Genomic DNA, 27,190 nt, shown 5'->3' with positions numbered 1-27,190 from the left:
GCACTGCCTGAGGCCTGTCTTGGAAGAGAGAGCCAGAGGGATTTATAAAACAAAACTGCTCTCAAGGACTGGCCTGCATTGGATTTTCCTCTGAGCAAACAACCCAGCTCCTTGCCGGGCGCACTGACCGCGTTCAGCTGGGCATGATTGTTTTGTGCCCCGGTTACTGTTCAGATTTCAATTCTGTCAGCCCCAGGAGTCTTTCCAGGCTGGGGCAATGTTTCTCTGCCTGTAGAAATGTCACTTTATCCTAGAAAATGTCACTAGTGTTGTTATTTAAACAGTAATGGGGTTAAAGCTAATAATTGGGAAGTGAAAGTGACTGGCTTGCATAGTTTCCGATTACTTTTCTCCTCTCGTTTGTGTGATCTGAGCTCTCTCCTCAGCATTCTGTGTAGTGGAGGCAGGGTAGAGTTTTAAATAGAATTAAATCCTTTCAACATCAGTTTTGCTGCAGCAGAGCCTGTGCTAGAATGCCTGTGCTGTGCAGGGAAGGTCTGGGACCTCGCTGGACCTCCAGCTGGGCACAGGCAGGTCATGCTCTGCACACACCAGGACACCCCTGCTGCAATGTGGTTACAGCTCAGGGACCACGGATGAAGGGAAATACTGAAAAAATCCATGTTTTGCTGATGGGCAGCAAAGAGGGGCTGCACAGGACATTTTTTGCAGCACATTTGCGGACCAGACTGGAATCTGCTGTGGCCTGTGTTGGAGTGGCAGGCAGACCTTTGTCCCTAAAAGCCATGCAAATGTTGGAAGCAACCAGGAGGGATGCTGGAGGGGAGGCACAGCCTCACAGAGCTCTCACTGCCATGTGCTGCCAATCCCCTGTCCCTCAGTGCCATCCCTCCAGCTCATCCCCCGGGCTGTGCCGCTGCTGGGACATGGTGATGGTGTTTTTATCCTCTTCTGCCTTAATGAGCTCGTTTTTGTGAGGCTGGGTAAGGGAGGATGAGGCATTTTGGAAACATCCACTTGGGGAATGTATCCCTGGAGAAGTGAGTGTCAGGCAACGTTTGGCTGGTTAAAAACAATAAAGGTGCAAAGAGCAGTGCTGTGTCAGCTGTGCTTCTCTGTGTCCTCTGCAAACACCCCCAGTGTGTTGTGTTGGGCTCTCCACAGCCTCGCAGACAGGTTTTGCTGTATCCAGGCACAGATTTCCCCCTCCTTGGCTGCTGCCACAGGAGTCCAGGCATGCCCGGGCAGCTCCAGCAGAGCCCTCATTGCAACACAGGCGGGAAGAAAACTGTATTTATCGTGTGCATCGGTACAGCTAATGACTGCGCACAGGCATGGGGCTCTTGTGGAGGCACAAAGCCCTGCATGGGTTTGAGGTGGGGAAAAGGCGGGTGCTGCTGCTTTTAACACTTGTATGGTTTCCTGGCTGCACCACAAACCTGCTCTCGGTTGAATCTGTGGGGTTTTTGAAGTGATTGAATCTGGTCTCTCTATGTCCATGTTGCAGTGAAGGCTCACAGGAGCCCTGGTGTGAGCGAATGGTAGAATCACAGAAGGGTTTGGGCTGGAAGGGAAGTTAAAAATCATTTAGTCCAGCCCTTTTTCCATGGGCAGGGATACCTTCCACTAAACCAGATTGCCCAGAGCCCCATCCATCCTGGCCTTGGGGTAGGCCATAGCTTCTCTGGGCACCCTGTGCCAGGCCCTCACCGCTCTCACCACCCTCACAGAGAAGAATTTCTCCCAAATCTAATCTAAACTCTGCCCCCTGTCAGTGTAAAGCCATTCCCCCTTGTCCTGTCCCTCCATGACCTTGTCCAAAGTCCTTCTCCAGCCCTCCTGGAGCCCCTTTAGGCACTGGAAGGTGCTCTGAGGTAGCCACAGAGCCGTCCCTTTCCCAGGCTGAACAACCCCAGCTCTCTTAGCCTGAACATCACGAGTGGAAAGGGACCCACAAGGATCCAACTCCTCTGAGTCAGGAACAGACCCCTCTTCAGCTGAGGAACCCAGGGGTTGGCAAATGCTTCTACAACTGGATGTGTTGATGTCCCACCAAGGTCACCCCCGGACTCCGAGCTCAGCTTGCTCCAGGCTCTGTGTTCCCACCGCCAGCTCCCCTCTCTCCTCCTCCCTACCCCGCAGGACCCCGATTCCCGGCATTTCCCTCCGAGTGTTCCCGCTGATCCCTGCGGGCGGCTCGTGGGGGTCCCGGCGGTGGGGCCGCTCTGGAATCCCCTTCCCCTCCCTTCATTGGGAGCGGCCGGGCCATGCCGGAGCCCCCTCCCCATCTCCATCCCCATCCCTTGCCGCTCCCGCAGCGCGGGGCGGGGCGCGCCTCCCCTCCGCCTCCCCTCCGCCTCCCCTCCGCCCCTCCGCGCCCCCGCGGCCGCTCCGCGCCCGGCGGCGGAGGGCGGGGAGGGCGCGTGGAGCCGGGGACACGCACACGGACACGGACACGGGCACGGACACGCACAGGGACAGACACGCACACGGACAGACACGCACACGGACAGACACGCACACGCAGCGCGGCCCCGCAGCGCGGCTCTGCGGCCAAACCCCGCCAACAAAGACCCCTCCGCCCCCCTCGCCGCCGCCCCCCGCGGGATGTAGCCGGGCCGGGAGCCCCAGCGAGGCAGCGGCCCCGCCGCTCCGTGCCCCGCAGCGAGGCCGGGAGGCGGCGGGCTCCGAGGCGCTGCCGCCACCATGGGCAAATCCAACAGCAAGTTGAAGCCTGAAGTTGTGGAGGAGCTGACCAGGAAAACGTACTGTGAGTGCCCGGGGGGCTGCCGGGGGGATGCCGGGGGTGCGATGGGATCCGCGCTGCCGCCCGGCCCCGCCGCTCCCCCGGCTCGGTGCGGCGGCGAACGGCGGCTCCTGCGGGGCCGCTCCCGGGGAGGGCGCAGGCTCGGCCGGGCTTTGTTGGAAGAATTCAGGGATTGGTCTGGGAGGAGGAAAAAACCCATAAGGCAGCAGAGACACGGAGAGGGGCAGCGAGCCAGGGGAACGCGCTGTTTTCTTGCAAAAATCATCCTCCGTGGCCTATTTCCGAGCCTCCGGGAACGGCGGGGCCAGGGCCGCATCCTGCCCGCCCGCGGCGCCCACCGGAGCATCGCGCCCTCCCTCGCCGCCCCCCGCCGCTGCTCCGAGCATCCTTCCCCCGAGCTGGCCGGCCGCCGGTACCCAGGGCCCGCTGTGGGGATTGTCCTCCCCGCGCTGCCTCCCCGGAGCCCGGCAGCAGCTCCCGGAGCGGGGTGCAGAGCGTCTGGGTGCCTTCCAAAGTTTGGGTGCGTTACTTGGAGGGGTTCCCTTTGTTATTGCGCTCTGAAGTGGAGAGAAGAGCCCGACAGCGGCGAGTTCGATATTTTGGAGTATCTCAGTATCGGTTTGATAACCTGATTTTCTGAGCGAGTGGCTTTCCCGTCTGGACCTCCACCGTAATCTAATTAATGTGGCTGGTGCCTCAGCCATCCAGTTTTAGCAAAACCTTTTTTTTTTTTTTTTTAACTGAAGGATGCACAAAGGAAACAAAGGCTTTGGTGACTCAAGTTTGCGTCCCCGCTTGCAGGTCGCAGATATTCCCCCAACGTGCAGCAGACCTGCGAGCTCTCCCCTCTGTCATTGCTGCAGTCCCATGGCAGCGCTTACCCAAAAAGGCAATAGATTAGGATGCAGCAAGTTCTCCCATATGGAGAAGAGGCAATACTGGTGCATTGCACAACCCTACACGCGGGGTTGCTCTCTGCCGTGGCACAGCCGGGAGGAGGGCAGGTGGTGGGAAGCATGTCCGCATCGCCCGGCCGTGATGCTGGGAGAGGCTGGGGTACCCCGGCTGGGCTTCCTCAGAGAGCTCAGGGGCAGGAAATAGTGAGAAGGTGGCAGTGCCAGGCGGGCACAGCCCCGGCTGGAGCTGAGCTGCGTTTTGGTGTCCTCACTGCAGCTGTCGCCCACGGCGAGTGCAGCCGCGCCGGGCCAGGTACCGTTAACGCTGTGCTGCAATCACCCCTCGGTTTGCAGCCGCTGTGACGATCTGATCTCTGATGGAGAGGGATCTGGGGGCAGCCAGCCCCAGCACATGCTCGTGATCTCCTGCGTGCTGGGCTTTCTGCACCCTGGGGTGGCTCCTCTGTCAGGAAGGTGCCAACACCAGTAGGGCCGACAGGGCACAACAGGCAGTGGTGCCCCATGTCTTACTTGCAGCTGAGGCCAGCCAAACACAGCACTGGTGAAACCATCGTCTTTGGGCACAGGGATGTCTCTTTGCTGGATAAGGCCAGCAGGTCATTGCCTTTTTGAATCACTGTGTTGCCAACTTTCTGCTCCTCTCTTTTGGGTACCCTCCCTGTTCCACTGCACCCTTTCTAAGAAAGATTGTGGTCCTCTGATCTCTCCCTCAGTGAGTTTCCAGCCTGTCTGGAGCTTTGCCTGCTTGCTCTGGACCTCTCACTGCCTGTTTTCAAAGAGGCCTGTACCTGTGCAGGTGAGGCAGTAGCACCCAGCAGCACGTGGCCCTTTGCATGGCCAGAGCCCGGTGCAGCATCCCAACGAGCCCCAGCAGCATGTGGCTGGTGGTATGGTGCCTGTCAGGGAGAGCTGTCGCTAATTCCAGGCTCTGTTTGTTGAGCTCTGCTCATTCCACCTCTCGTCTCTGGGATTAATTACTTTTGCTGAGCGCTTCTGCCCCTTTTCTGCAGCTGTCAAGGCGAGTGTGCATTCCCTTGTCTGGTGAAGCACTTCACAGGGCCCTCCCAGGCACGGCTGAGAGCCTCTGATTTATCTTCAGACCCTGAGAGATCAGAAAGATACTCATTTCCTTCTGTGTTTTGGGGGAGCCAGGCAGAGGAGAGGCAGGTAGGAGGGCAGGGCTGCACGGAGTGCAGCAGGAGGGACTCATCCAGAGCCCTGTGCTGTGGCTGGGGGAGCAGCTGGAGCAGGGGACAGTCACACCCACGAATCCTTGGCCTGCTCAAGAATTTCTGGGGGCCTGCTTGGAGAACGGTTTTTTACTCCACAGCTTGATGATGTTTTGGCAGCTTTCTGGCAGACACAAGAGCATCCCTGGCCTGTGCTGCCTGTCCCACATCCTGGTTGCCACGTTACCGAGAGATTGCTGGCCCTGCCTTCTGTGTGGTGCTGTTTCTGCTGTTGCTACAGCACATCTGGGCAGATGTCTCCAGGAGCCCAAACTGATGGGAGCCTGCATTTGTCCCAGGGAGGTTCCCATGGCAGCGTGAGCCGTGGCTGTGGTACGTGAAGGGCTTCTCCCATGCTGGGATTTCCTTCCATTGCATCATTTTCTGTTTGTGTGATTTCCACACAGAATGAAGCAAATACCAAGAACTGTCTCAGTTCTGCAGGATCAGAGGGACAGGGGAATGTCACCCCCTCTCCACATGGCTTTTCTGTGGGTTTATCTCAACCATGGGACACAGAGGACCTCTGTTTCCCCTCAGTGCTCTTCAATGCCTGATGGCTTCTTGTGTCCCTTGTCCCCTCTGGGCTCTTCATCTCCTGTTTGTGGTGTTTCTCTGGCTGTGCCTCAGTTCTAGCAACCCAGGGACAAGCAGGAGATGGGAGAAGCCAGGAGAGGAGCACAGGGTGGCTCAGGTGCCAGGGCAGGTGTGGACAGTGTGGTTGAGCTGAGGATGCTGCAGGGCTGCAGTCAGTGGCCTCCATGAGCTGTGAGAAATATTTTCCTGCATGCATTCAGAGCAGGTTGTCCCAGGCTCTGCTGGGAACAGGACACAGAAAGGCAGGAGCCTGGAATCCTCATCTCTTGGCTCCTCTCCCCATTCTGCTCCTGACTTACAGTGCTGGGGCCAGATTTTAATGGCACTTGGACACCTAAAGGCGCAGAAGGGCTTCATTGAAGTGCTGGCTGCCCAAGTCCTGTTGGTTTGGACCCATCTCCGTGTGCCTTTCTGTGTCTATGGGCACCTGAGTGCCCAGGAATACCTGGCAAAGCCAAGCTCCCCCGTCTGTCAGGTGCTGGAATAGTGCTGGTGGGGACAGCCAGGCTGCAGGGCTGTTCAGCCCTCCTTGGAGACCAGGCTGGTGCCACACAGGAGCATGCAGGAGAAGCCAGTGTCAAGTGATAATAATACTGAATAATAAATTATGTAATTCTTTGTACTTTCATAGATCCTTTCATCGAAGAGCCCTCAAAGTGCTTTATAATAATTAATTTATTAATCCTCCCGATGCCTCGTTGGGGTCGCTCAGAGATGCAGTTGGGTGGTGTGTCCCAGGAGGTGGTAAAGGAGACTTGAAGGAACCACCATCCTCCCTGAATCACATCCTCTTCCATGGGGATTTAAACCTAGCTTAGGGCCAGGTGCTCACGGCTTAGGGCCACAGTGGGATTTGGGATTGTGTTTAAGAGCCTTGTGGGGCCAGTCAGGGTTCTGCTCAGCTGGAGATTTATGAAGGTCCTGAGATGTGGCTGCAGCCTGAATGAAGTGTGTAACATGCTCATGTGCAGGTGTGGATGCACAGTACGTGTGCTGGGTGGAAATGGCTTGGTGTGGATTCCTGGGAGAGAAACTGGGGGAGAAATGCAGTGCTGAGTGTCCCTGCTTGCAGCAGCACTCCCAGGCCAGCAACCCTTAAAACCATGAAGCAGTTTTAAAAGCGTTAGCTTGTTTCAGAAGGGCACATTTTAGCTCTTTTTTTTCAGTCAATTGAGGGGAGGATTGGCTTTCAGGATTCCCAAACAGCTCTTGCCCCTGTCCAGAACTGGCACTGTGTTATTTTTGAGGCTGCAATAGCTGAGCAATCTGGTGTCCTCGGAGCTGTGTGGGTGCAGCAGCATCACTCTGAGGCCAGGCTGGGGTCAGGATGGTTGGGGATGGTGATCCCAGTGCTCCTGAGGCCACAGTGGGGCTCAGGTGAAGCTGTGGAAGCCACGACTAAGGTGCCAAAATGACACCCAGGCTGCAGTGGGTGCGGGGAGAGGAAGATGCTCTTTTCCCAAGAACCGCATCCCACCCACTGTGATCTATTTTGTGGATTTGAAACTCACTCCGGCATCATCATTTTCTGCTCCTTCACAATAAGCCACAAAATTGGCTCCGTTGCTCGACAGTAATGCAGGGAATTAATGGGCATTAGTTTAAGAGCAAACTATAAACATATTGATTTGTAGTTACTGGGGTACGTGGTGGCGGGTGGAATTCTGTGGGAAAGGAAAGGAAATTCTACGACTGCAGCAGTTTTCAGCCAGGAAAATGGGTTAGTTCCTTGCAGGGCGAGCCAGGCTGGAGCTTTCCTCCATCGTGCCACCCCAGTGCTGAGGAAATGTGCTGGTTAGGGCAGTGGGCAGGAGCAGAGGAGGGACCTTGGTAGCTCCCCCGCTGCTGCTGGTTTATTTTTAGCCTCCGAAGTGTTTGGCCCCAGGCACTGGGTTTCTCTGCCAGGTTGGTTTGTGTTGAAATCCCTCCTGTTGCTCATCCAGCAGAAAGCAGGGTGAGCTGGCCGGGTGGCTATGGACCCGTTATCCCTCAGTGAGGAATGCTGGGTGAAGCTGTCAGTGTGGGTGACTTCTAGCAGGGCTTGGAGTGACAGGAGAGGCAGGAATGGCTTCAAACTGATCGAGAGCACAGTTAGATGGGATATCAGGAAGGAATTCTTTCCTGTGAGGTTGGGGAGGCCCTGGCACAGGTTGTCCAGAGAAGCTGTGGCTGCCCCTGGATCCCTTGACATGTCCATGGCCAGGTTGGATGGGGTTTGGGGCCCTGAGGCAGGAGCATGGACAGGATGTGCCAGAGGGATGCCCAGGGAATGGTGTTTGTTTGGGGCCTGTTTCTGCTGCAGCCACGTGTAAGCCAGGGCTGTGAAGGTGGTTGCTGTGGTTCAGGTTCACTGTGAGCTCAGTGTGGTCCTGCTGTGCTGCCTCTGGAGAGCTGTGGTGTTCTGGAGGCATCTCCAGCACCTTTCCCAGGGAGACCCCAACCTGCCCCAGTGAATCTCACCCAGGACATCCCACATGTGCATGGACTGGGGTTCCATAGGTGCAAGCAAAGCAAGTTGTAGGGTTTCAGCAGCAAGTTTTGAGGAGTTCCTGCAGTCCCTGGGAGGTTCTTGCAGTGCCAGGGTGGAGATGGGGAGACATGACCTGAGGGGAGACACTGAGGCTTCCCTCTGTGGCAGAGCAGAGCAGCCATACCCACTGGCCACGCTCACACCACTGCTGCTCCAGCATCACAAGAATCACATTTCATTTATCCCCTGACATGTTAATGGATCTGCTTAACCACTCTCCTGACCTTTGCTGCTGCCGCTATAATTAAGGTTGTGAAACAAGAAGCTCTGAAGGCATCAAAGGAAGTGGCTGCTTCAGGGAGGAGCCTGCAGGCATGCTCGCTCTGTTATCGGGGTGACATTTGTGGGGTCGCTTTGTTTCTCCTTCCCCTCCTTGTTCTGCTGGGTCTTCCAGGCAGCTGGATAACAAGGGAAGGCAGGTTCATGCCCTGGGCAGGGGTGGCCATGGCGTGCTCAGCCCTGGGACATGGTCTGTGTCACTTCTGTCACCATCCCTGCCATGGGTTCCTCAGCCTGGCAGTGCCAGGACAGAGCTCCCTCCCCACACCTCCTGCATGTTCTCCCTTCAAGGCTCGTTTTTGGTTTCCAGCTGGAAGGAGAGCTGCCTGTGCTTCATCCACCTGTGTTTCTCCAGCATCTTCTGATCGATGGGCCCTGTGGAGCTGCCCTGGGTCTCTGTGTCACCTCTCAGTGCACTGTGATCCCTGTGGGAGAGATTGGGAGGGCAGTAGAGGTGGCCCCATTGCCAGCAAGGCTTTGCCTTGAGTGTCCTCCCGATATTCCCATGGCTCCAGGGACTCATGGCTGAGCCAGAGACACTTCCTTTCCTACTGCCCATGCTCGGTCCAGAGGGGAGTTTTCTCCTCTGCCCAGGGCAGGAATTGCTCCATGGGTTGGGAATGGCACATTGGAGTGCCAGACCATGCTGAAATCCCTGTGACCAAGGGATGGATTTGAGCAGGTGGCAGGACACAGCTGCCCCATGGACGGGGCAGAGGGGCGGCTCCATCCCTGCTCCATCCCTGCTCCCAGCAGCACTGGGGATCCTCTCCCCTCCAGGGCATTGCTTGTGGGGAAATTGGGATTTAATCCTGGGATAGACCTGCTGCAGCCACCAGCTCCTGCTGCGGGGTGCTCCAGCCTGATTCATTAGTTTCCAAATGAAGGCACTGTCCTTTGCCCTTCCTCTCCTGCCTTTGCTTCAAAGAGCAACTGCTGCTTTTTCCCTAAACCCAATTTCCAAAGCCTAATGTCGGGCCCTTAAATATTTAATAAAGTCTAAAAGGGATTTCAGCTGCATATTGGCTTTCCTGTTGGTACCAGCCCCGGGGGAGATGAGAAGAGAACTGCTCATGGACCTGTTTATCCAGTCTGGGAGCAAGGCAGACCACTAATGGCAACCGCCGGCGAGGAGAGTGCCAAACACCCCAGCACTGCTCCTGCACATCACTCGTGTCTCAGAGTAACAAATGACCCCAATAACACTGTCAGGCTCGAGCTCTGAGCATCTCGGAGGCTCCCAGAGCTGCCGTGGAGTTGGTGATGTCTCTGCCTGATGGGGAGAGAAGCAAAGCTGGGATGGGGATGTGCTGCTGGGACAGGTAGGCAGCTGCAGCTGTGTTGGTGTCCCTGTAGTGGGGATGCTCCCAAATCCTTTGGGGTATTGCAGGGATGGGTTCCCACACAGGGACACCCCAGTGTGTGGGCAATGTGCCCAGGGTGGGCACGGGGGTGAGCTGGGGGCATGGTGGTTGGGGCAAGTTGCAGCTGGTGATCTCGGGGAGCAAAAGGAAATGTCATCAGTCAGGCTCCAGAAACAGTTGTTTGCATGGGAGTGACCCCTGTGCCACAGTTGTGTTTTAATGCCTCTTCCCCAGAGCTGTCCCTGTGCTGTCCAGGAGCAGGAGCAAAGCCCAGCCAGGGGTGGTCTGGTGTCCCCAGAGCTGGAGCTGAGCCCTGGCAGAGAGCACAGGACCAGGACATCATTAAGGAGTCCAAGCTGAATTTTAATGAGATGATATCATCAGGGCCAAACTGCCCAAATTTCCAAAGTGCTGATGTGTGGTGTATCTTAAAAGTTACCATCATCAAACAGGGACCTGGGTCAGCTCTGAAGTGCCCCAGGATGGTGTGGTGGACCTAGGGGAGGGCTGAGCCTGCAGCAGCCTGGGGGAGTTCAGCCCTTCCCTCACTGCAGTGGGCACTGAGCTCTGTGCCAGGGGTTGGTGCTGGAGTTGGGCTAGTGCATTGGGAAGGAACTTCGTGCCCATGCTCCAGCTGTCCCTGAGGTGCTTCCCCCTGGCTTGCACAAAGCCACCCGACAGCCCAGGCTGCCAGAGGTGACCCCAGACAGCCCTGCCATGCAGGGCACCTTCCTCTCTGCCCAGGGAGGTGCCCATTCTGCACCAGGCAGGTGCTGCATCTGTTTGGGGGCTGGATGAAGTCCCACAGCTGCTGCACACCAATAGCCTGAGCTGCTGCCCTGCTCTTGGCTACATGTTTTGCAAGGAGAAGGCCTGGAATTGGGAATGACCACTGAGGCTGTGATGTGGCTACCCCAGGTAACTCTGCGAGGCCAGGGGCTGGCACTGGGTCCCTCTGTGCCAACCGATGGCACCTTGTTGTGTCCGTGTTTGCAGGCGTCAAGTCTGCACCGAGTACCTGCTGTACGGAGCCCAGAGGTCGCTCTGAGTGACCAGGGATGAATTCTGCAGGGGTTATGCAGACTGTGATGCTGACGCTGTGATCCCAGGGGCTGGAGGGAAGTCAGAGCTAACGCACGCACACGCTGAGCCGGGCGGGAGGGAGCGGCCAGCTCGTAATTGGTCAATATGAACACTGTGATGATGTTGAGAGCGGAGTTTGTATCAGATTTACATTCAGAAAATTCTTAAATATGCGTTTCGCCGAGACGAGGGGCGGCGTTCGGCATGAATTGCCGGGTTACCCGGAGCACCGGGGTATTTTACACATGAGGGTCCCTTCAGCTCCCGCATGAGCACCTCAGGCTCCTCCGCATCGGCGCCCAATTAGCTCACGCATGAGCACCCAATTAACACAGGCATGAGCGCACAATTAATTTACATATGAGCACCCAGCTGGATTTATGCATGGCTGCCCAGTTAATTCCCGCTGGATCGCACTGCTGCTCCGTGCATGAGCGCCCTGGTGGCTGATGCATGAGTGCCCAATTAATCGCCGCACGTGCCCGCAATTAGCTCATGCCTGACTGTCCAATTAATTCATGCATGAGCACCTGATCCGTTCACACCTGAGTGCCCAATTAGTACGTGCACAAGTGTGTTCTCTCCTAATTACACTAATTTACACATGAGTGCCCAATTAGCTCACGCAGGAGTGCCCAGTGAACAGACGTGACTGCTCAATTAATCCGTGCATGAGCGCCCCGCGAATTCATGAATGCCCGAAAAAATGGATGCATGAGCCCCCAGCTGGTTCGTGCATGAGTGGCCCTTTCACTCTCGCCGCAGCACCCGGGCAGCTCATGCATGAGCACCCAATTAGTTCACCGAGAAGCACCCACATCATTTATGCACGAGTGCCCAATTAGTCCACGCATGACGTCCTCGTGAATTTTTGCATGAGAGCCCCTCTGGCTCAGCCTGGGTGCCCAGTTGGTGCATGCATGAGTGCCCCATTCCTTCACGCCTGAACACCCACTTTGCTCACGCAGCAGCACCCAGCGTGGTTTCCCAATTTCCCCTGCCTGGGCAGTGCACTGAGCACCCACAGCAGGTTCAGACAGCCCCAAACCCGATGGGAGCCCCCGATGTGCCAGCTCCCCCACACTGGGATACCCAGGGACCTGCGGGGACTCTGTGAAGGAGCCACAGCAGGTCCCTGGGAGAAATAAATGCCGCAGGATTGCCCCTGCCATGACTCAGTGTGTGATGCTGGACCAGTTGCCCGTGGGCTGGCGGCAGAGCCCGTGACCTGGCATAGCTGGGGTGCCCTGTGGCGGTGAGGGAAGCCACTTTGTGCCTGGAAATAATTAACTGGTTTCCCTGATAAGGCTGCAGTGCCCATGGCCACACGGGATCAGGGTGCTGTCAGAGCAGTTGGAGCAAGGGGGGACATGTGGGGGGCTCGGTGGAATCTCCTCGCCGGATGCTGCGTGGGGACAGTGCTTGCTGAGCCCTTGGGTGCCCAAACCTGCCTAAGGAGAGCTGTGCCGCTGGTTTTGGCACACAGGGGCTGAGCTGAGTGTGCACAGTCCTGCTCAGGGTCCAGCCCTGCGGCCGTGGCCAAACCCCTGCCCCTGCACAGACAGGGAAAGGGATGGCAGCACAAAAAAAGCCCCTGTAGGGCTGAAGCATCAGTCACTTCATACATCCCACCGTGACTAGGGATCTCTGAACCACTCCGAATCCAGCTACCCCCTGCCCTCCTTCCTGCCACCCCATCCCCGCTGCGGTCCAGCGAGCAGCGAGCTCCCTGCGGCAGGGCGATGGACGGGGATTTGCAGTCCCGGGTCGCTCCTCTCCTCTCTGCCTGGAAAACACAAATTAACAGGCTTGAGCACTGATTAACCAGAGCTGATTCTTGCTGCAGTGGCAGCTGGGTGGTGGGAGGAGAGGGGGCACGGGAAGGGCGGGTGGTGACGGAGCTGTCAGTCCTCGCCTGTGCCACTGGGATTGATGGAGAGGTGGGGGGAGCGGGCTGGGGGGGTTTAGGTACCGGCGGCTGGCAGGAGGGGGCTGGGGGCCGCTTGGAGCCTTTGCCCCTCTGCGCTGTGTGAGACGTGTGGCCAAAACCTGCTGCCAGCTGAGGTGGGAGCGGGGATGGACCGAGCAGCGAAGGGCAGGGAGAGGACCCTTGGAGGGGGTTTGGCCGTGCGGGGCAGCTCCTGAGCTGCTCTGGGTGCCTGTCCCTGTCTCCTCCGTCTGCTCTGAGAGCCCCGCGCTGGGCGATTCCCGTTGCTGGCACGGCGCTGTGCCGTGCCGCGCTGCGGGCTGAGCGCACGGCCGGCGCCTGCGGGGCGGCGCTGGGGGCTCCCGGCTCGGCGATGCCTCTTCCAGCCGTGCGGCTCGTAACAAATGATAATACTCTGCCTTTATTTAGCGCCTTTCATCCCCAAGGATCCCGGGGCGCGCTGCTACTAACAAGCTGCTACGTGCACTATTTATAGCGCTCCCCACCGCGGCTGCGGGAGCGGCAGTCCCTGGAGCGCGGCACGGCAGCTCCGCGCTGGAGCACGGCCAGGGAGCCCGCCCTGCTCCGCTGGGATGCTCGGTGGGGCTGCTGTGGGTCATCCCCTCCTTCTGGGGCGTCGGGGGCTCACCCGGCCGAGGTTTATACCTCGGCAAATTGATGTGTGTCGGCTCAGCATCGCGCCGTAATCGATGCCGCGGGAGGGAAATGCAGCAGCTGCCGCTGCACAGGTACTGCCTGTGAGCCCGGCTGGGCTCTGCCTGCCGGGGAGGTGCAGAGCAGAGGGACAGCCCTGTCCCTGCGTGTGTCCCCTGTTCCCAGCCGCAGCACAGGTGGCTCGGCCTCAGTGACGTGTCCCCAAGGCTTCTGTGGCTGCAGGCTGGGCATTAGCATTCCTAATTGGTGCCACTCGGTGTGTTGACACCCAGCAGGGTCGGAGCGGCTGGGAAGTGGCAGCCATGAAGTCATCATCTGTCCCGGATCCATGACAGCACTTACAGGGAGGCAGGTACTGCTCAGTCCCCACGCTGGGTCAGGGCTCGGCTGGCTCCCTGCTCTGGGAACACTCTGCCCTGGGCAGAGGGGACATTTGGTGGCAGTGGAGGGGTGCACCTCGAGGTGGGTGTTTTTCCAAGGGCTGGGAGATGAGGCCACTCTCCCGCCTCAGGACAAACCCCACAGATTCCCCAGCGGCAGAGGCTGGAGCACAGGCACCGTGTGCTGGAGGAGGGATGGGGCTCTGCGTGGCTCCATTCCAGGATGCACATTTACAAATCCCTCGCTGGGAGCCTTGTGCTGATTTCCAGGCTGGCACCTGAATGGTTGCCTCCGTCGGAAAAGCCTCTCCTGGGAGCATCACACATCCCTCCTGCGGCACGAGGGGAGCTGGCTCCATCCCTCCCTCCCTCCCGCCTCAGCCCGAGCGTGTCATTACCAGCATTTCTCCTGCACTAAAAAAAGCACAAATTTCTTAATTGTTTCCTGCTGGAGTTGAAAGGCAGCTCCCGGGCCCAAAATAGCACGTTGGGGGAAACGCAGTCGCAGTCGAACAAGAGAGAGCAGAAGGCGACTTGCTTGGAGGGGCTGAGCAGAGCCCTGACTGCAGCCCTGGCTGCTGCTGTGGTCCCTTTGCCTGCCCCGAGGGCTCACCCTCATCCTCCTCCTTCCACCTGCCCTCCTTGGTGCCCACGGGTGACTGGGGCTGCCGAGCTGGAGCCTGAGGCATCCCCTGGGCATCCTCAGGGTGGAGGTCACGGGTGGTGTCTCACTGAGGGTGTGTGCAGGGAAGCAGGGACGCCTGTTCCTGTTAGAGATGTCACTCAGCATCTCTCTTTTGGAAGGATGCTTCTGTGCAACCCTTTTTTTCTGGATGGGGGAATTCCTTGGAACTGCCATGACTGATCTTTTAGCCCACCCCAGCTCAGCTGCCGGGTGAGTCCTTCCTGGCTCCCTCCTGCTGGGACATCGCTGTCTGCCCAAAGCAAACGACCCTCCAAATCCCTCCTGTGACTCTGCCAAAGCCCTCAGTGTCCTTCAGCCCAGAGGCTGAGTATCCCTGTGCCTGCCTCCCCTCTCCCAGGGTGCTGCTGTCCAGACACCCTGCAGTGCTACAGTAGGTGCTGCTTCTGCTGAATCCCAGGGGAAATGGGGGAATTGAAGGCTCTGTCCCTCCAGCAGCTCCTGAGCTGGGATGGAGGGACACCCCCAATGCATGGGGACAGTCTTGGGTGAAGCAATTCCTGCTGACAGGGATGCTGGAGCCACAATCCAGCCGGTGATGAGGTGGGGACCGTTGTGTCCCCTCCTGGTCACCCCACTGCTGCCACCCTCCAGCCCTCGCCTCTGCACCCTGCACCTTCTGCCAGGCACGTTACAAATCTTCCTGATGGAAAATTGCTTTCTTTTTTTTGCCGTGCAAGGTAATTGGCATCTGTTGGTGTGTCTTGGGTCTCTATTTTTATCAGCCGTTTGCACATTGACATCTCCACTCGCCTCATTATCCCCGCGCCTTTCAGACCTGTGGCTTTTTCATCATTATTTAGATGCACGACGCAAAGGAAATGACAAATGAGGCTGTTCCCCCCTGTGCCCACCTGCTGGCACCTGGCTCCCCGCTGTGGGGAGGCACAGGCACAGCTTCTGCAGTGGGACACGCAGGGACAGTGCCAACCCAGCATCCTGCGTCCCTCAGAGCCTTTCCTCTGCTGAGGACATCTTCCATCTCAGCAGCTGTCCCCAGGCTGGGGACACTCGGGGTTGCCAGTGCTCACTGTTTTCTAGCTTGTTGTGTTTTTGGGGCTCCTCCAGAGCGTGGTGAGGCTTCCCAGGGTGCTGATGATGCTCCTTCAGAGGCAGCTGGTAGCTGGAGGGATGCCAGCCCTGGGGCTGTGCCCGTGCCCACGTTCAGTGTGGCAATGTCAGGGCCAGGCAAGTTCCTTCCCTGAGCCGCCCCCAGGCAGATGTTTCAGCAGATGTTTTCAGGGATGCTTTAGCTCTGGGAACATGAGACAGCAGGGCCAGATCCTCCCCAGGCATGATCAGCTAGTCCCCTTCATGGTCCACAGCATCTTGCAGCCCTGGTTCTGCACTCCCTGAGCACAGCAAAACATCTTGGGAGGCTCCCTGGTTTTGGGGGTCCCCAGCCTTGCCCAGACACCCAGCACCTGCAGCCCTGGCCCCATGGACCACCTGGGCTGGCCCAGGCTGTGCCTCAAAAGCAGCTGCTGCCACATGGGGAGCACTTGGGGAACACTTGGTAGCTCATGGAGCAAGTGAGCCCCAGGGCATCCACCAGGGAAGGCACTGTTGGGAGCCCCAGGGCATTCCCCAGGGAAGTCACTGATGGGCAGTACAAGAGAAAAAGCTGTAACTGCAAAACTAAATTTCTTTCTCTTTTTTCTCTCTTCTCCTGTTTTCTCTTGCAGTCACAGAGAAGGAGGTGCAGCAGTGGTGAGTGCCTGGCATGGTGGTGAGCTGGCTGGGGCATGGTGCTGTGGGCAGAGGCAGGAGCTGGTGGCACTCGGCCACCCCACTGTCCAGGGGGATCAGGGACGTGCAGGAGGTGTGGGCAGGTGCACCTGTATTGGGGTGCAGGTGTTCTGTCTTAGAGGGGACCCCAGAAAACAGGGGTTTTCCTTGCACACCCTGTGCTCAGTGGGACTGGGCTCCAGCAGCTCTTCCCTCCCCATATGGGCAGCCAAAGAGCATGGGGACCTGGGGAATGTCCAGCTGCTGACCTGCTGCAGGAGGCTGTTGCTGTCCCAGCGTGTCCCCTCTTGCAGCAGGGCCCACAGAGGCTCTCAGGGTAGGATCCATGGTTTCTTGCCAGCAGCATGCTCTCACTCCATCCCCTCCACCTCACCGAACGCAGCGCCCTAGAAAAGCCACCGCTTCCCTTTCATCTCCCTATCCCACCAGTCAAGGTTTGCTTTCTTTATCTCTTTCTCTCATCCTTCCCCCCCACCCGATGAGTCATAGCTGCAGCAGCGTGAAAAAGATGTCACCGGCACTTCGGTTTCCCACCTCGCCACCCCCTTCCCCTCCTCCTCCAGCCCTTGTCCCGCTGCAGCGGCGCCTGACAGATCTGGGCGATGTGTTGCATAATATTCACGTACCCCACGTGATGCCCGTGTGGTCCCATGTGCTCCCCTCATGCTCCCTGCGTGGTTTCTGCACCCACGGAGCCCACGAGCTCCCTCCCTGCACCCTCCGCTGCAGCTGCAATTTCCAGCGCCCAGGTCCAGCCCGGAGCTGGGACTGAGGGCTTTTTGGGGTGTTTGAACACTGGTGAGTTTTGAAGTGAGCTGGGCTGTGCCACCTGAGGACACAGAACACCGCTGTGCCCCCCAGCTGTTCTGAGCAGCTTTCACTTTGGGTCATGCAAAATATTGTGATGGAATCATGGAATATCCTGAGCTGGAAGTGATGTGCAAAGATCATCCCAAGTCCAGCTCCTGGCCCTGCACATCCCAAGAATTCCATGTGTTGTCCAAACACTGCTTGACCTCTGGCAGGCTTGGTGCCACCACTTCCCTGGGGTGCCTGTTCCAGTGGCCAGCCACCCTCACAGAGCTCAGCAGCCACTGTGCCATCGTTTGTCACCAGGGGTTGCTGTCACTCCTGGCTGGGCACTGGGTCCCTGTCCCCTCCCATCTCCCACACAACAACAAGCCTGGTTGTGGCCCTGTTGCCACGTGTGGGCTGGCAGGAGGTAGGAGCAGTGCAGTGGGAGCCACTCAGTGTCACCAGTGCCACTCGCTGCTTGTCCCACAGCCACCCTCACTGTGGTGCCCACAGGGATCTCATCCACAGGGCTGGGGTGCTGCAGGTGCATGATGAGGGTGACACAGGTGGGGACATTCCCAGCTCCAGCCCACAGCAGCACTGGGGAGAGCCTCATCCCAGCTCCTCCTGGGCCCATGCTCTGCTCTCCCTCCACAGGTACAAGGGCTTTATCAAGGACTGTCCCAGCGGGCAGCTCGATGCCGCCGGCTTCCAGAAGATCTATAAGCAGTTCTTCCCCTTCGGTGACCCAACCAAGTTTGCCACCTTTGTTTTCAATGTCTTTGATGAGAACAAAGTAAGTCTGGGATTCGGGGGCATGGTCCAGGGGGGTCAGGGCTGGGCTTGTGGCGATGCTGGGGTGGGTTTGAAATGTGTCTGCATGGCACTGGAGGAGCAAAATATTCCAGCGCTTCCTGGAGCGTGAAATTGAAACGGCACAGCTGGAGTGAGCCCCGTGCTTGTTTTAGTCGAGGGGAGTCATGTGGGGAAGGGCGATGAAGTAGAGCAGGAGAGGAGAAACGATGTGTTTTGGTGCTGCTGACATCCGTGTGGTGTGCCCTGCATTCCTGAGCCACTCCTGCCGGGATGCTAACTGGTGGGCTGGGCACCAGCAGCTGGATCACATCAATGTGCATCACTCCTCCCTCCCTGCTGCCTTTTGGGATGTGCTCACTCACAGGGGACATGTGGGCAGGGAGGACTTTGCTGGACAGGAGTGGCAGCAGCATCCTGACCCCTCCTTTCCTCCCCCAGGATGGGAGGATCGAGTTTTCGGAGTTCATCCAGGCGCTGTCGGTCACCTCCAGGGGCACGCTGGACGAGAAGCTGAGGTGTAAGTGCTCCCCATGGGGTGCTGGTGGGCTCAGCCCCACGAGGGAGCTGGGAGTGTGTCCAGGGTGGGGCCACAGCCGCAGCCCCTCGGTGTTGCTCTGGCTTGCAGGGGCATTTAAACTGTACGACTTGGACAACGACGGATACATCACGAGGAACGAGATGCTGGACATTGTGGATGCGATTTATCAGATGGTGGTAAGAGGGGTGGGAGTGGCACGGGGCAAGCAGCCCCTGGGGGTCCCTGCTGGGCTGCAGCTTGGTTCTGTGGGAATGCTGAAACACCCCCAATTCCTTCTTTGGTCTTTTTTGATGGGGGCTTGTGGCCATCATGGTCAGGGTAAGGCGCTTCTAGTGCCAACACCTGGACAGTCCCCTTGCCCCCGTCCTGATGTGGGGTGTGGGGGGACAATCCTCACCTGGGGACACCCTCCAGGCAGGGCACAGATGGGTGTGTGACCAGGTCCTGTCCTGCTGCTGCAGGGAAACACAGTGGAGCTTCCTGAGGAGGAGAACACACCGGAGAAGAGGGTGGATCGGATTTTTGCCATGATGGACAAGGTGAGGATGCCTCAGGGATTTTTGCCTGTGGCCAAGAGATTTGGGAGATGCTGTGGGTCCCTTTGCTGCATCTTGGCTCTTGCAGATGCCTCCTTTCCCCACCAATACGATGTCTCAGCTGCTGCCAAGATCACTTCAGGACACCCACATCCCTCTGGGATCCCTCTATCCATTTCAGGGTCTCCAAGGGACATTGCCCCCTCCGTGGCTGCAGGCATGGGTGTCCTGATGGGGAAACTGAGGCAGTGGCAGTGGGGAGGACAGGGGTGTGGGATGGTGTGGGTGCTGCTGGGTGCCAGGTGTTGGGTGCCCAGCTGGGGTGAAGCAGTGCAGTAACAGGAGTGTTTTGCAGAACGCAGACGGGAAGCTGACGCTGCAGGAGTTTCAGGAGGGCTCCAAGGCTGACCCCTCCATCGTGCAGGCGCTCTCCCTCTACGATGGGCTCGTATAGTCCCGGGGCCGAGCGGCGGTGAGTGCAGTGCCAGGGCTGGGGTGCCTCATCTCCCACCTGCCTCGTGCCATTCCCACCTTCCACAGGCACAGGCAGCTGAATCTCCTCTGCTGAAGCACCAAAACATGGATATCCCCCCCAAATCCAGCCAGGGGGAATGTTGCCCCCATTCTGATAGGATTTTCCTGTTTCCCCCATCCCACAGAGCACCCTCAGACCACATCCCATGGGGATGTCGGCGTTTGCCTGCAGCACAAATCCCGCCCTCACCAGCAGATGTGGCTGCAGAGGAGGCAGCTGGCATGCTTGGGGGCACAGGGATGCTCCAGAGACAGATTATATTAAATGTTTTATTTATCTTCTATTTTATTATATCATGCCCTGGTGCTGGGTTTGGCACAGCCAGGGATGCTGTGGTTCACAGCACCACACAGCTGCTGGGCTGAGCACCCAGTGATCCTTGCTGTGCCCCATGGAGCTGAGCAGAGGTGTCCCTTGCAGTGATTTTGGTCATCACAGTCCAGGCAATGTCCTGGGAGTTGGGCTGTTTTCTAACCCCCCCAGAGCTTTGAGCTTTTCAATATCTTTATTCTGTTCCCAGCTGTGCCCTGCCAGCTGCACTGGTGTCACATGAGATGGCCACAGGGGTTTCTTCCCCTCCTTCTCACCCAGTTTCCCTTCTCCCCACGCTCTCCTGCAGATGCCTGGGGGAGGACACTCTCCGTGCCATCCGACCAGCGCCGCGCGAAGCTTGCCTGTCCCTCCCGGCCTTCCTTTCTGTTCCGCGAGCAAAGGATGCCCTCGAAGCGCGAGCTCACCGCCCCTCTCCGCACTCTGAACCAGCCGCTGCCATTTGCCGACTTCTGCTTTTTCCAAAAAAACCCCAGACCAGCGCCAGACCTCAGTCTGAGCGGCAGCGAACGCCCAAGACTTCAGGGCCGGGGGAACGGGCGGAGCATCGCCGCAGGCAGAGCTCCCTCTCGGCCTCCTCGCCCCCTTTGCTCCCCTTTTCCTACGTTTTCGGATGGGACTGCGGATGCACCGGCGTGGTCCTCTCTTGGGAACCAGCGGCTGGAGCCCAAAGGTACCGGGGGGCTGCACCCCCTGTGGGGTGGCCGGGGAGCCGAGGCACCGATGGCAATTGGGAACAGAGTCCTGGCGTCACCCACGATGCCGCTGGCAGCCTGGCCCGGCTCACTAGGGATATATATATTTTTTTTTTTTTGGTGAGACAGTATTGTGCTTTTTGGTTTGGTTTTTGGTTATTTTGGTTTTTTTTTTTCCCTTCAGTGGAAAAAAGTGAGGCTTTTTTTTTTATATGCCTATCTCGACGATCGATATCCTTATTTATTTGTTGTAAATGTTGCTGCTGTGTTTCGTCTCTCGTGTATGTGTCCACCCACCCCGGTGAGGATTTGTAAGGTTTACATGCTCGTACACTATTGCGGGGACCCGGGAGCCTGCAATAACAATGAAGCCAAAAATCTGCCTTCCCCCCTCTCCTCCCACCCCCTGTATCCCAAGCTCCGTGGGCTGGCTGCTGTTTGGAGGGGATGCTGTAGCTTCTTTTCCTCTTCCCATTCCCGTGTTCCCTGCGTTTTTCTGTTCACCCTTCCCTCTGGGAGCTCAGTGAGGGCTCAGCCCACACTCTGAGCAGACCCAGCTCCATCCCTCAGTCGGGCAGGGTGAGGAAACCGCCGGGCACCAGAATGTCCCCATTTCCTTTCTTTTATTCATCTTCTCACTGCATGAAAAAGTATTAATGGAGCCCAGAGCCGGGTTTTGCTTTCAAGCAGATTCCTTTGCTATTTTCTGCTTCGCAAACGGTGGGAAGGTGTTTGGTGGTGGCTGTGAATCGTCCCATGTGCCAGCAGGGCTGGCAGAGCAGAGGGGGAGCCTTGCTCTATTTTGCTCTGTCCCCCCATCCCAGCTGGGACAAGGTGACAGGAGGGCCAGGCTGGGCTGTGCACAGCTCAGGGTGTCTCCCTGTCCCTTCCCTCCCGCAGGATATGGGAGGTTTTGCTGTGAACCCAGGGCATGGCCCGAGGCAGAGCTGCTTGTGCCAGCCTTGGAGGAGGCAAAGGGCTGGGAATGCACGCCTGGGGACACTGGATGTGACACCCCGGTCACGAGTGGGGCTGCATGCTCCACCAACACCCACCACCCCTCTGGAATGTGTCCCCAGCTCAGCTCCCCCAGCACCCACACCATGGGACACAGTTGGCATCTCTGCTGGAGAATGAGCTTTGCGTGGGAGATGCCTGAGCTCTGTTTCCATCTGCCTTGGCTCCCGTCCTGGGAAAGGAGAGACGTGCATTCCCTCAGTAGCAAAGGGCAGGAAGCCTGTGGGACCCCTAAAGCCACCCTGGAGGCTCACCCTTCCATCTCTGGTCCAGCTGATGGTGGCAGCATCCTTCTGCTCAGCTGTCTCCCATGTCCCCACGGCAGTGGGAGGTGACACCTGGATGTGGAGGACAGTCTGACAGGTGCCTCAGCATTCCCTGAATCCTCCCAGCACATCAGCCCCCACCAAGGGATGTTGACTCTTCACCGTGCAGCCCCACTCCCCAGTTTTGGGATTTTGTGCTTGTGGTACTTCTTGATGCCCATAAAAAACCACCTTTCCCCACCCCCAAGGAGACTGACCTCACATCCACGTGCAATATTTCTGCCTCTTCTGCAGTTCCTGCCCCCGAGGGTGCCGTGTTTCATTGTGGGGGGGCTCCTGGAGGGTGTCACCTCACTCCCTCCTGTGGAAACCTCCTTTTCCTTGTTGCTCTGTGGCCAAAAAGCAACTCTCTGGGGTAGGTTTCTGCAGTGCCTCCAACCTGTTGAATGCTCATCTGCCAGACTGGTCCCTTCCTGGTGCCAATTGATGTTCCCAATGAATGTGACACTGCTGTAATCGCCTCCACTGATGAACGATGGGCTCTGCCACATTTGACATAGTTGCCAGGCAAAGGCAAACCTCATTTGTTCTGACACTTTTCCCCTGGAAAGCTTTTAATTTTTGGAGGACCTGTCATGGGTTGAGCTCCATCAGTGCTGGCAGATGTCTCCCCAGGGAGTCAGCCCTGCCAGGGCTCCTGACATGCTGAGAGTCCCTGAGCAAAGCGTTTTGGCCCCTGGCTGCAGATTTGGGACCCTGGCTTGGATGCTTCTAGTCTCCCCTTTGGGGAGCACCCAGGGCCCCTGACTCCTCCTGAACACCACCAGGATCTGCAGCGTCTTGGTATCACTGAAAATAAGGCTTGGAGCATCTCGTGCTTGGAAATGTTGGCCTTAACCTCCTCGTGCCTCAGTTTCCCCATCAGTGAAGTGGCCAGGGTGAGCCATCCCCCTCTGGAAAGCAGTTTGGTGTCTGCCCTGGTGAGCAGGAGTGCTGGATACAGCTCAGGACTGTGGCCACAGGGCTTGGCAGGACCCACCGGGCACTGGGCATGGGTGGAACACCAGGAATGGTGCATGAAACACTGGGGTGGAGTTTACATCAGCAAGTCATTAGTTCCAGCCTCTGTTTTACACCTGCTCATGATGAAACAGGGCCAGCAAGCCCTGGTTTGTCTCTGTTCACACTTGGGGTCCTGGTGCCTGTCCAAAATAGAGCCCTGGCCATGGGAAGGAGACCCAAAGCACAGCCAGGCAGAGGTGAGGGTCCAGCCCCGGTGACTGTGGCATGTCCCCTCTCTCATTTGTCCCTGTCAGTGTTGCCCCATTAAATGCCATGTCTGTACTTCCCTTTCTTTTAATTTTTCTGTCTGTGTGCTGACTGTTGCTGCTTTGTATCTGTCTTTCCTCGAGCTCTGGGGCTGGGCTGGGCTGAGCTGTTTCCCCCGGGAGCAAGAACGTGGGAGAAGGCTCTGGGGGCAGATTCCCCCCTACCCTCTCCTCACAGCATAAACCAGGACCCAAGAGAGAGAGAAGTGAAGGGTTTTTCCTCTGGAGCAGGCTGTTCATTAATGCAATTTATAACGAGATCAGGCTAGTCCCGGGAGCACTCTCCTCTGGGATGGTGGAGGGGGGTGTTTGCTTATAGGGGACCCCAGAACCTGTTTGTGCTGGGTGTGAGCTCCATCTCACCCTCCTTCACAGAAGCAGTGCCTGTTGGTGTTTCCCATGCCATCAGGACACCAAATTCCTGTTGGATGGGGAGGCTGAGGTTGTGGGAATCCCATCCTAGGGTCACTGCTTGTCAGTGGGCAGGGATGCAGCTGCCCAGAGGGTGGAAAGGCCTTGGAGTCTTGGGATCTTATTTGAGCCCCACTTGGGGCAGGGCTGGCTTTTAAGCAGGGCCAGGCATGGCATGGGAGCAGCTGCAATCACTGGCAGAGCTGCCCCTTTCCCATGTATTTAGGGTTGTGGGGTCATTTGGGATGGGTGGGTGGCCTGCAGCCAGCTCACTGTCCCCCATCGAAGGAGCAGATTTGGGGCATTTAGTGAGAGTATCTGTCACCTGTCCTACCCGAGGGCATTGGCAGGGAGGGGTCTGGCAGGGACAGAAGAGAGGGCTGAGGACAAAGGAGGGAGCTGCTGGCCCCAATCTCAGTGCACAGTTTGGGGTGCAGCAGTTTTGGGATCTCAATTACACATCAGCCCTCACTATTCCAGTGGCACTGCAGGAAAATCATCCTTCCCTTCTCTCTCTGCTCCAGTGGCCACCAGCCCGGGGCTGGGTGCCCTGTCCCACGGGCCACCCTGCCCCGGGGGGTGGCCGAGCCCCGGGCTGGGAAGCAGCAGCTGCAGCAAAGAGCCTTGTTTGTGAAGATGAAGCTGTGTGTGCGTCCGTGCCGATGTCTCGGCTTGCATGCCCCGCTGCCTTGTCTTGAGATGAATTCAAGAGCAAACCAAGCAAATGAAACCGTTGAATAACAGAACAAAACAAAACCCAGGAACTTTGTGACAGTGGAAATAAAAGCTTAAATGACAGTAACGAAGGAGCTGTGGTCTGTGATGGGCTGGGCTGGGGGGTTGTGGTTGCCCCCAAAGCTGCCCTGGCAGCCAGCAGGGCTGGGAGCTGGGCTGGGAGGGGTGAGCATGCAGTGCCCTGAGCACGGGGCTGTGGTGGCACCAGCACAGCTGGAAATAGGGATGCTCTGGGCTCTGTGGGCAGGCTGTCACTCAGACACCGTGCCCACACCTGTGATGAGCTGTCAGGCCTCAGCTCCTGGCATCCCAGGGACCCTTCACCCCTAAACACTGCCCTTCCCACCTCCTTTCACCCAGACACAGCTTTCCCTCTGCCAGGTCCCATCATGCCACAGTGCCTGCATCCCTTTTTCCCTTCACAATGATGACACAGCCATGTGCCCACCACGCCATCCCTGTCCCCTCCAAGCCCTCTCCTCACTGCAGCAGGCTGGGAGCCACGGGGTCACTCCTGGCACACAGTGGCTGCAGAGGAATCTTGCTGTGAATATCCCACAATTGTGTCCCACTGCCCGGACCGGAGATGCCCCTCGGCAGCCCCCCTTCCCCTGGCAGGGCTCACGGGGGGCTCACGGCCTGCACTGGGCTTTTCACGTGCACTGGGGTCGCGTTGGCCATTCTGCGCTGCCAACTCTTCCGGAAACGAGCACTGCGAGGCCTCCCTGCCAGCCCATCTCCGTTTTGTTTGCTCTCCTAACGAGGCTGACTAATTGTTTTCGGGAGGCCAGAGGAGATGCCCTAATGGTCCGAACAAGGAGGCTGTGTTTGCACAGGGGGTTTTGTCCAGAGGTGCTTTGTGCCAGCGCATGGTGGGAGCTCCCGGGGGTTTCTCCCCTGTGCCATGGGGTGGGCAAGGACAGGCACAGGCTCCAAGCCACGGTGGTTACCCAGAGGTTGTGCCTTAACCCCCAGCAAGGAAGGGTTTAAAGCCCAGTTAGCACAGGTGCTCCTGGGACTAGGGAGCACTGGTGAGTGTGGGAAGGGCTGGCTGGGATTAATTTGGAGATGAGGAGAAGCTGTTGGGGTTTGTGCCAGCTGTGCTGGTGCTCCCTGCCAGGGTGCAGGATGGAACTGGGAAGCAGGTTGGTGACTGGGGATGCTCTAAGGTAGGTTTTGTGGCACTGTGGGGTGGGGAGTGCAAAGCCTGGGGGAGTGCAAGCCCTGGTTGTGGGACAGGATGGGGACAGGCCGCTGGCACAGCCCAGGAACAGAGGTGGCACTGCTCTGCTGTGAGGGGGGGGGTCCTTGCCCATCCTAAGGTTGGGCTGGGCTGAGCCCAACTTGCAGGGATAAAGGAATGCACGGGATGCTCCCACTGTCCTGTGTGGGTCATGAGAGGGGCAATCTCCAAGGCCCCCCAGCCCCTGTGTCTGGGAGGAGCAAGGCTGGTGCTGGTGAGCTGCTGGGGGTGCAGGAGATGCTCAGCTCAACACACGGCTTCACCTGGAGCTGACTCTTGGCCGTGGCTGCTGCTGGGTCCCGCTGCGGGGGAGTTGAGCAAGAGCAGAGCATCCCCGTGGAGCAGCCATGAGCTCAGCACTCTGCTTCCAGGGGAGCCAGGAAACGCTCTGCACCCCCAGCCAGCGCTCCCGGCCAAGGGCCGCCTGGCCCGGCCAAGGGCTGCCTGTCCCAGCTCATGTCCTGGCTCTGGCTTTGTCTGTGGTTTGCGTGGCTGTTTGCTCCCCGTTCGTGGGGTAGCTGCGTGGGTGAGCCCAGCCCAGCCCCTCGCAGAGCCGCCTGACCTCCAAGCCCCGTTGCAGACCCCCATTCCAGGGGCTCTGTGCCCAGCAGAGGCGGAGTTTGCCTCCTTGGGGTCTCTTTCGCAGCTGTCTCTCCCCCGCGGGGGTTTGGCAGGGTTTCCCCACAGGTGCTCAGCCGTGACCCCCATGTCCTCCCCTAACCCCCTGCTCCCCCCAGCAGAGCAGGGTCTCTCTGAGCCAGGGGGTCAGGGCTGGGAAGGGGGCCTGGGCAGTGATTCTGACGATCCCGTGGGCTGCAGGATCTGCTTCCCAATCCCTGTATCTCCATCCCGACTTCCTCCAGCTCCCACCCACCTCCCTGCCGCGTCGCTGGCTCCAAAAGTCCGGTTTTTCCTCCCGCCCTCCCTCCTCCCTCCCAGAAGTTGAACGCTGGAGGAGCAGGTCCGCAGCTGCGGAGGGCTGGGCGTTCCCTGCCCGGGGTCCCTTCTCCGTCCCCGCCGCGTGTGGCCTCTCTCACGCCGTGTCCCTCCCTGGTGCGGGGACAGTGCCCGGGGGCTCTGCGGGAAGGGCCGGGACAAGGACACAAGGGGTGCTCCTGGCCCCCCAGCGTCTCCCCCACGATGCCACCGCACGGAGGGGTGTTTGTGGGTCTCTGGATGCTGCTGGCCCCCAGCCTGGCCGAGAGCCCCCCAGGGTGGGCCACTCTTGCCTTCGTGTTCGATGTCACCGGCTCCATGTACGACGACCTGGTGCAGGTGATGGACGGCGCCTCGCGCATCCTGGAGCGGACGCTCAGCAGGAGCACCAAACCCATCAGCAACTACGCTCTGGTGCCCTTCCATGACCCAGGTACGTCTGGGACAGGCTGAGGATGTGTCCTGCCGGGGATGGGGCTGAGGGGAGCTGGGCTGCGGTTCCAGCTGGCTCTAGGGCTGAAGTGTGCAATTTGCGAGTGCCTGCGCTGTCCCTTCTCCCTGTTTTTAATGCCCTGGTGACCACTGTGATGGGGATGGCATCTCAAGAGCTGGGAGCTGGGCTGGGGCTCCTGTCCCCAAGCCATCCTATGGGCGCAGGATGGGCTCTTTCCCCCCTGTTAATCCCAGGGGGGCTGACACTTTGCTGTGGGTGGCTCTTCCCCTTCCATCCTGTTCTAATCTCCCCAGAGTAATCATGGGGGGTTTTCTGTATGATTCCACAGCGTGCTTCCAAGTCACCTCAATAAAAGCACCACTTGCTAAGAGGTTTTGGTAACTCACTGTGATAC

At 58.3% G+C, this 27,190-nt stretch overlaps 2 protein-coding genes across 3 annotated transcripts in view; both read left to right on the top strand.

The window, feature by feature from the left end:
• Positions 1-2,334: 2,334 nt before the first annotated feature.
• NCS1 (neuronal calcium sensor 1) lies at positions 2,335-24,230 on the top strand. Its single transcript, XM_085077015.1, has 8 exons — positions 2,335-2,731; positions 16,098-16,122; positions 17,614-17,752; positions 18,211-18,289; positions 18,398-18,486; positions 18,772-18,849; positions 19,202-19,318; positions 20,001-24,230. Exons 1-7 carry the CDS (start codon positions 2,668-2,670, stop codon positions 19,298-19,300), a joined length of 573 nt encoding a protein of 190 aa, XP_084933141.1. The 5' UTR covers positions 2,335-2,667; the 3' UTR covers positions 19,301-19,318; positions 20,001-24,230.
• A 2,114-nt stretch (positions 24,231-26,344) lies between these two features.
• The window catches only part of HMCN2 (hemicentin 2), a 32,670-nt gene continuing 31,824 nt past the window's right edge, over positions 26,345-27,190 (top strand). For both annotated transcript variants that reach the window (XM_085077009.1, XM_085077008.1), the window contains exon 1: positions 26,345-26,775. In XM_085077009.1, the coding sequence (XP_084933135.1) occupies positions 26,547-26,775 (229 nt within the window). In that variant the 5' untranslated portion in view covers positions 26,345-26,546. The remainder of the gene's footprint in view (positions 26,776-27,190) is intronic.

The sequence above is a fragment of the Lichenostomus cassidix genome, chromosome 17 (genome assembly GCF_008360975.1).
Source record: "Lichenostomus cassidix isolate B80296 chromosome 17, HeHo_3.0, whole genome shotgun sequence".
In the NCBI taxonomy this organism is placed as follows: domain Eukaryota; kingdom Metazoa; phylum Chordata; class Aves; order Passeriformes; family Meliphagidae; genus Lichenostomus; species Lichenostomus cassidix.
This window is presented reverse-complemented; position numbering and strand designations above follow the sequence as displayed.

What these genes read in the sequence shown, in the direction of transcription:
- NCS1 (XM_085077015.1), top strand. Translation starts at nt 2,668, where the DNA reads ATGGGCAAATCCAACAGCAAGTTGAAGCCTGAAGTTGTGGAGGAGCTG. An exon ending in GCTGGACGAGAAGCTGAGGT is followed by an intron (nt 18,290 to 18,397) that starts GTAAGTGCTCCC and finishes TCTGGCTTGCAG; the next exon opens with GGGCATTTAAACTGTACGAC. An exon ending in ATGCGATTTATCAGATGGTG is followed by an intron (nt 18,487 to 18,771) that starts GTAAGAGGGGTG and finishes CTGCTGCTGCAG; the next exon opens with GGAAACACAGTGGAGCTTCC.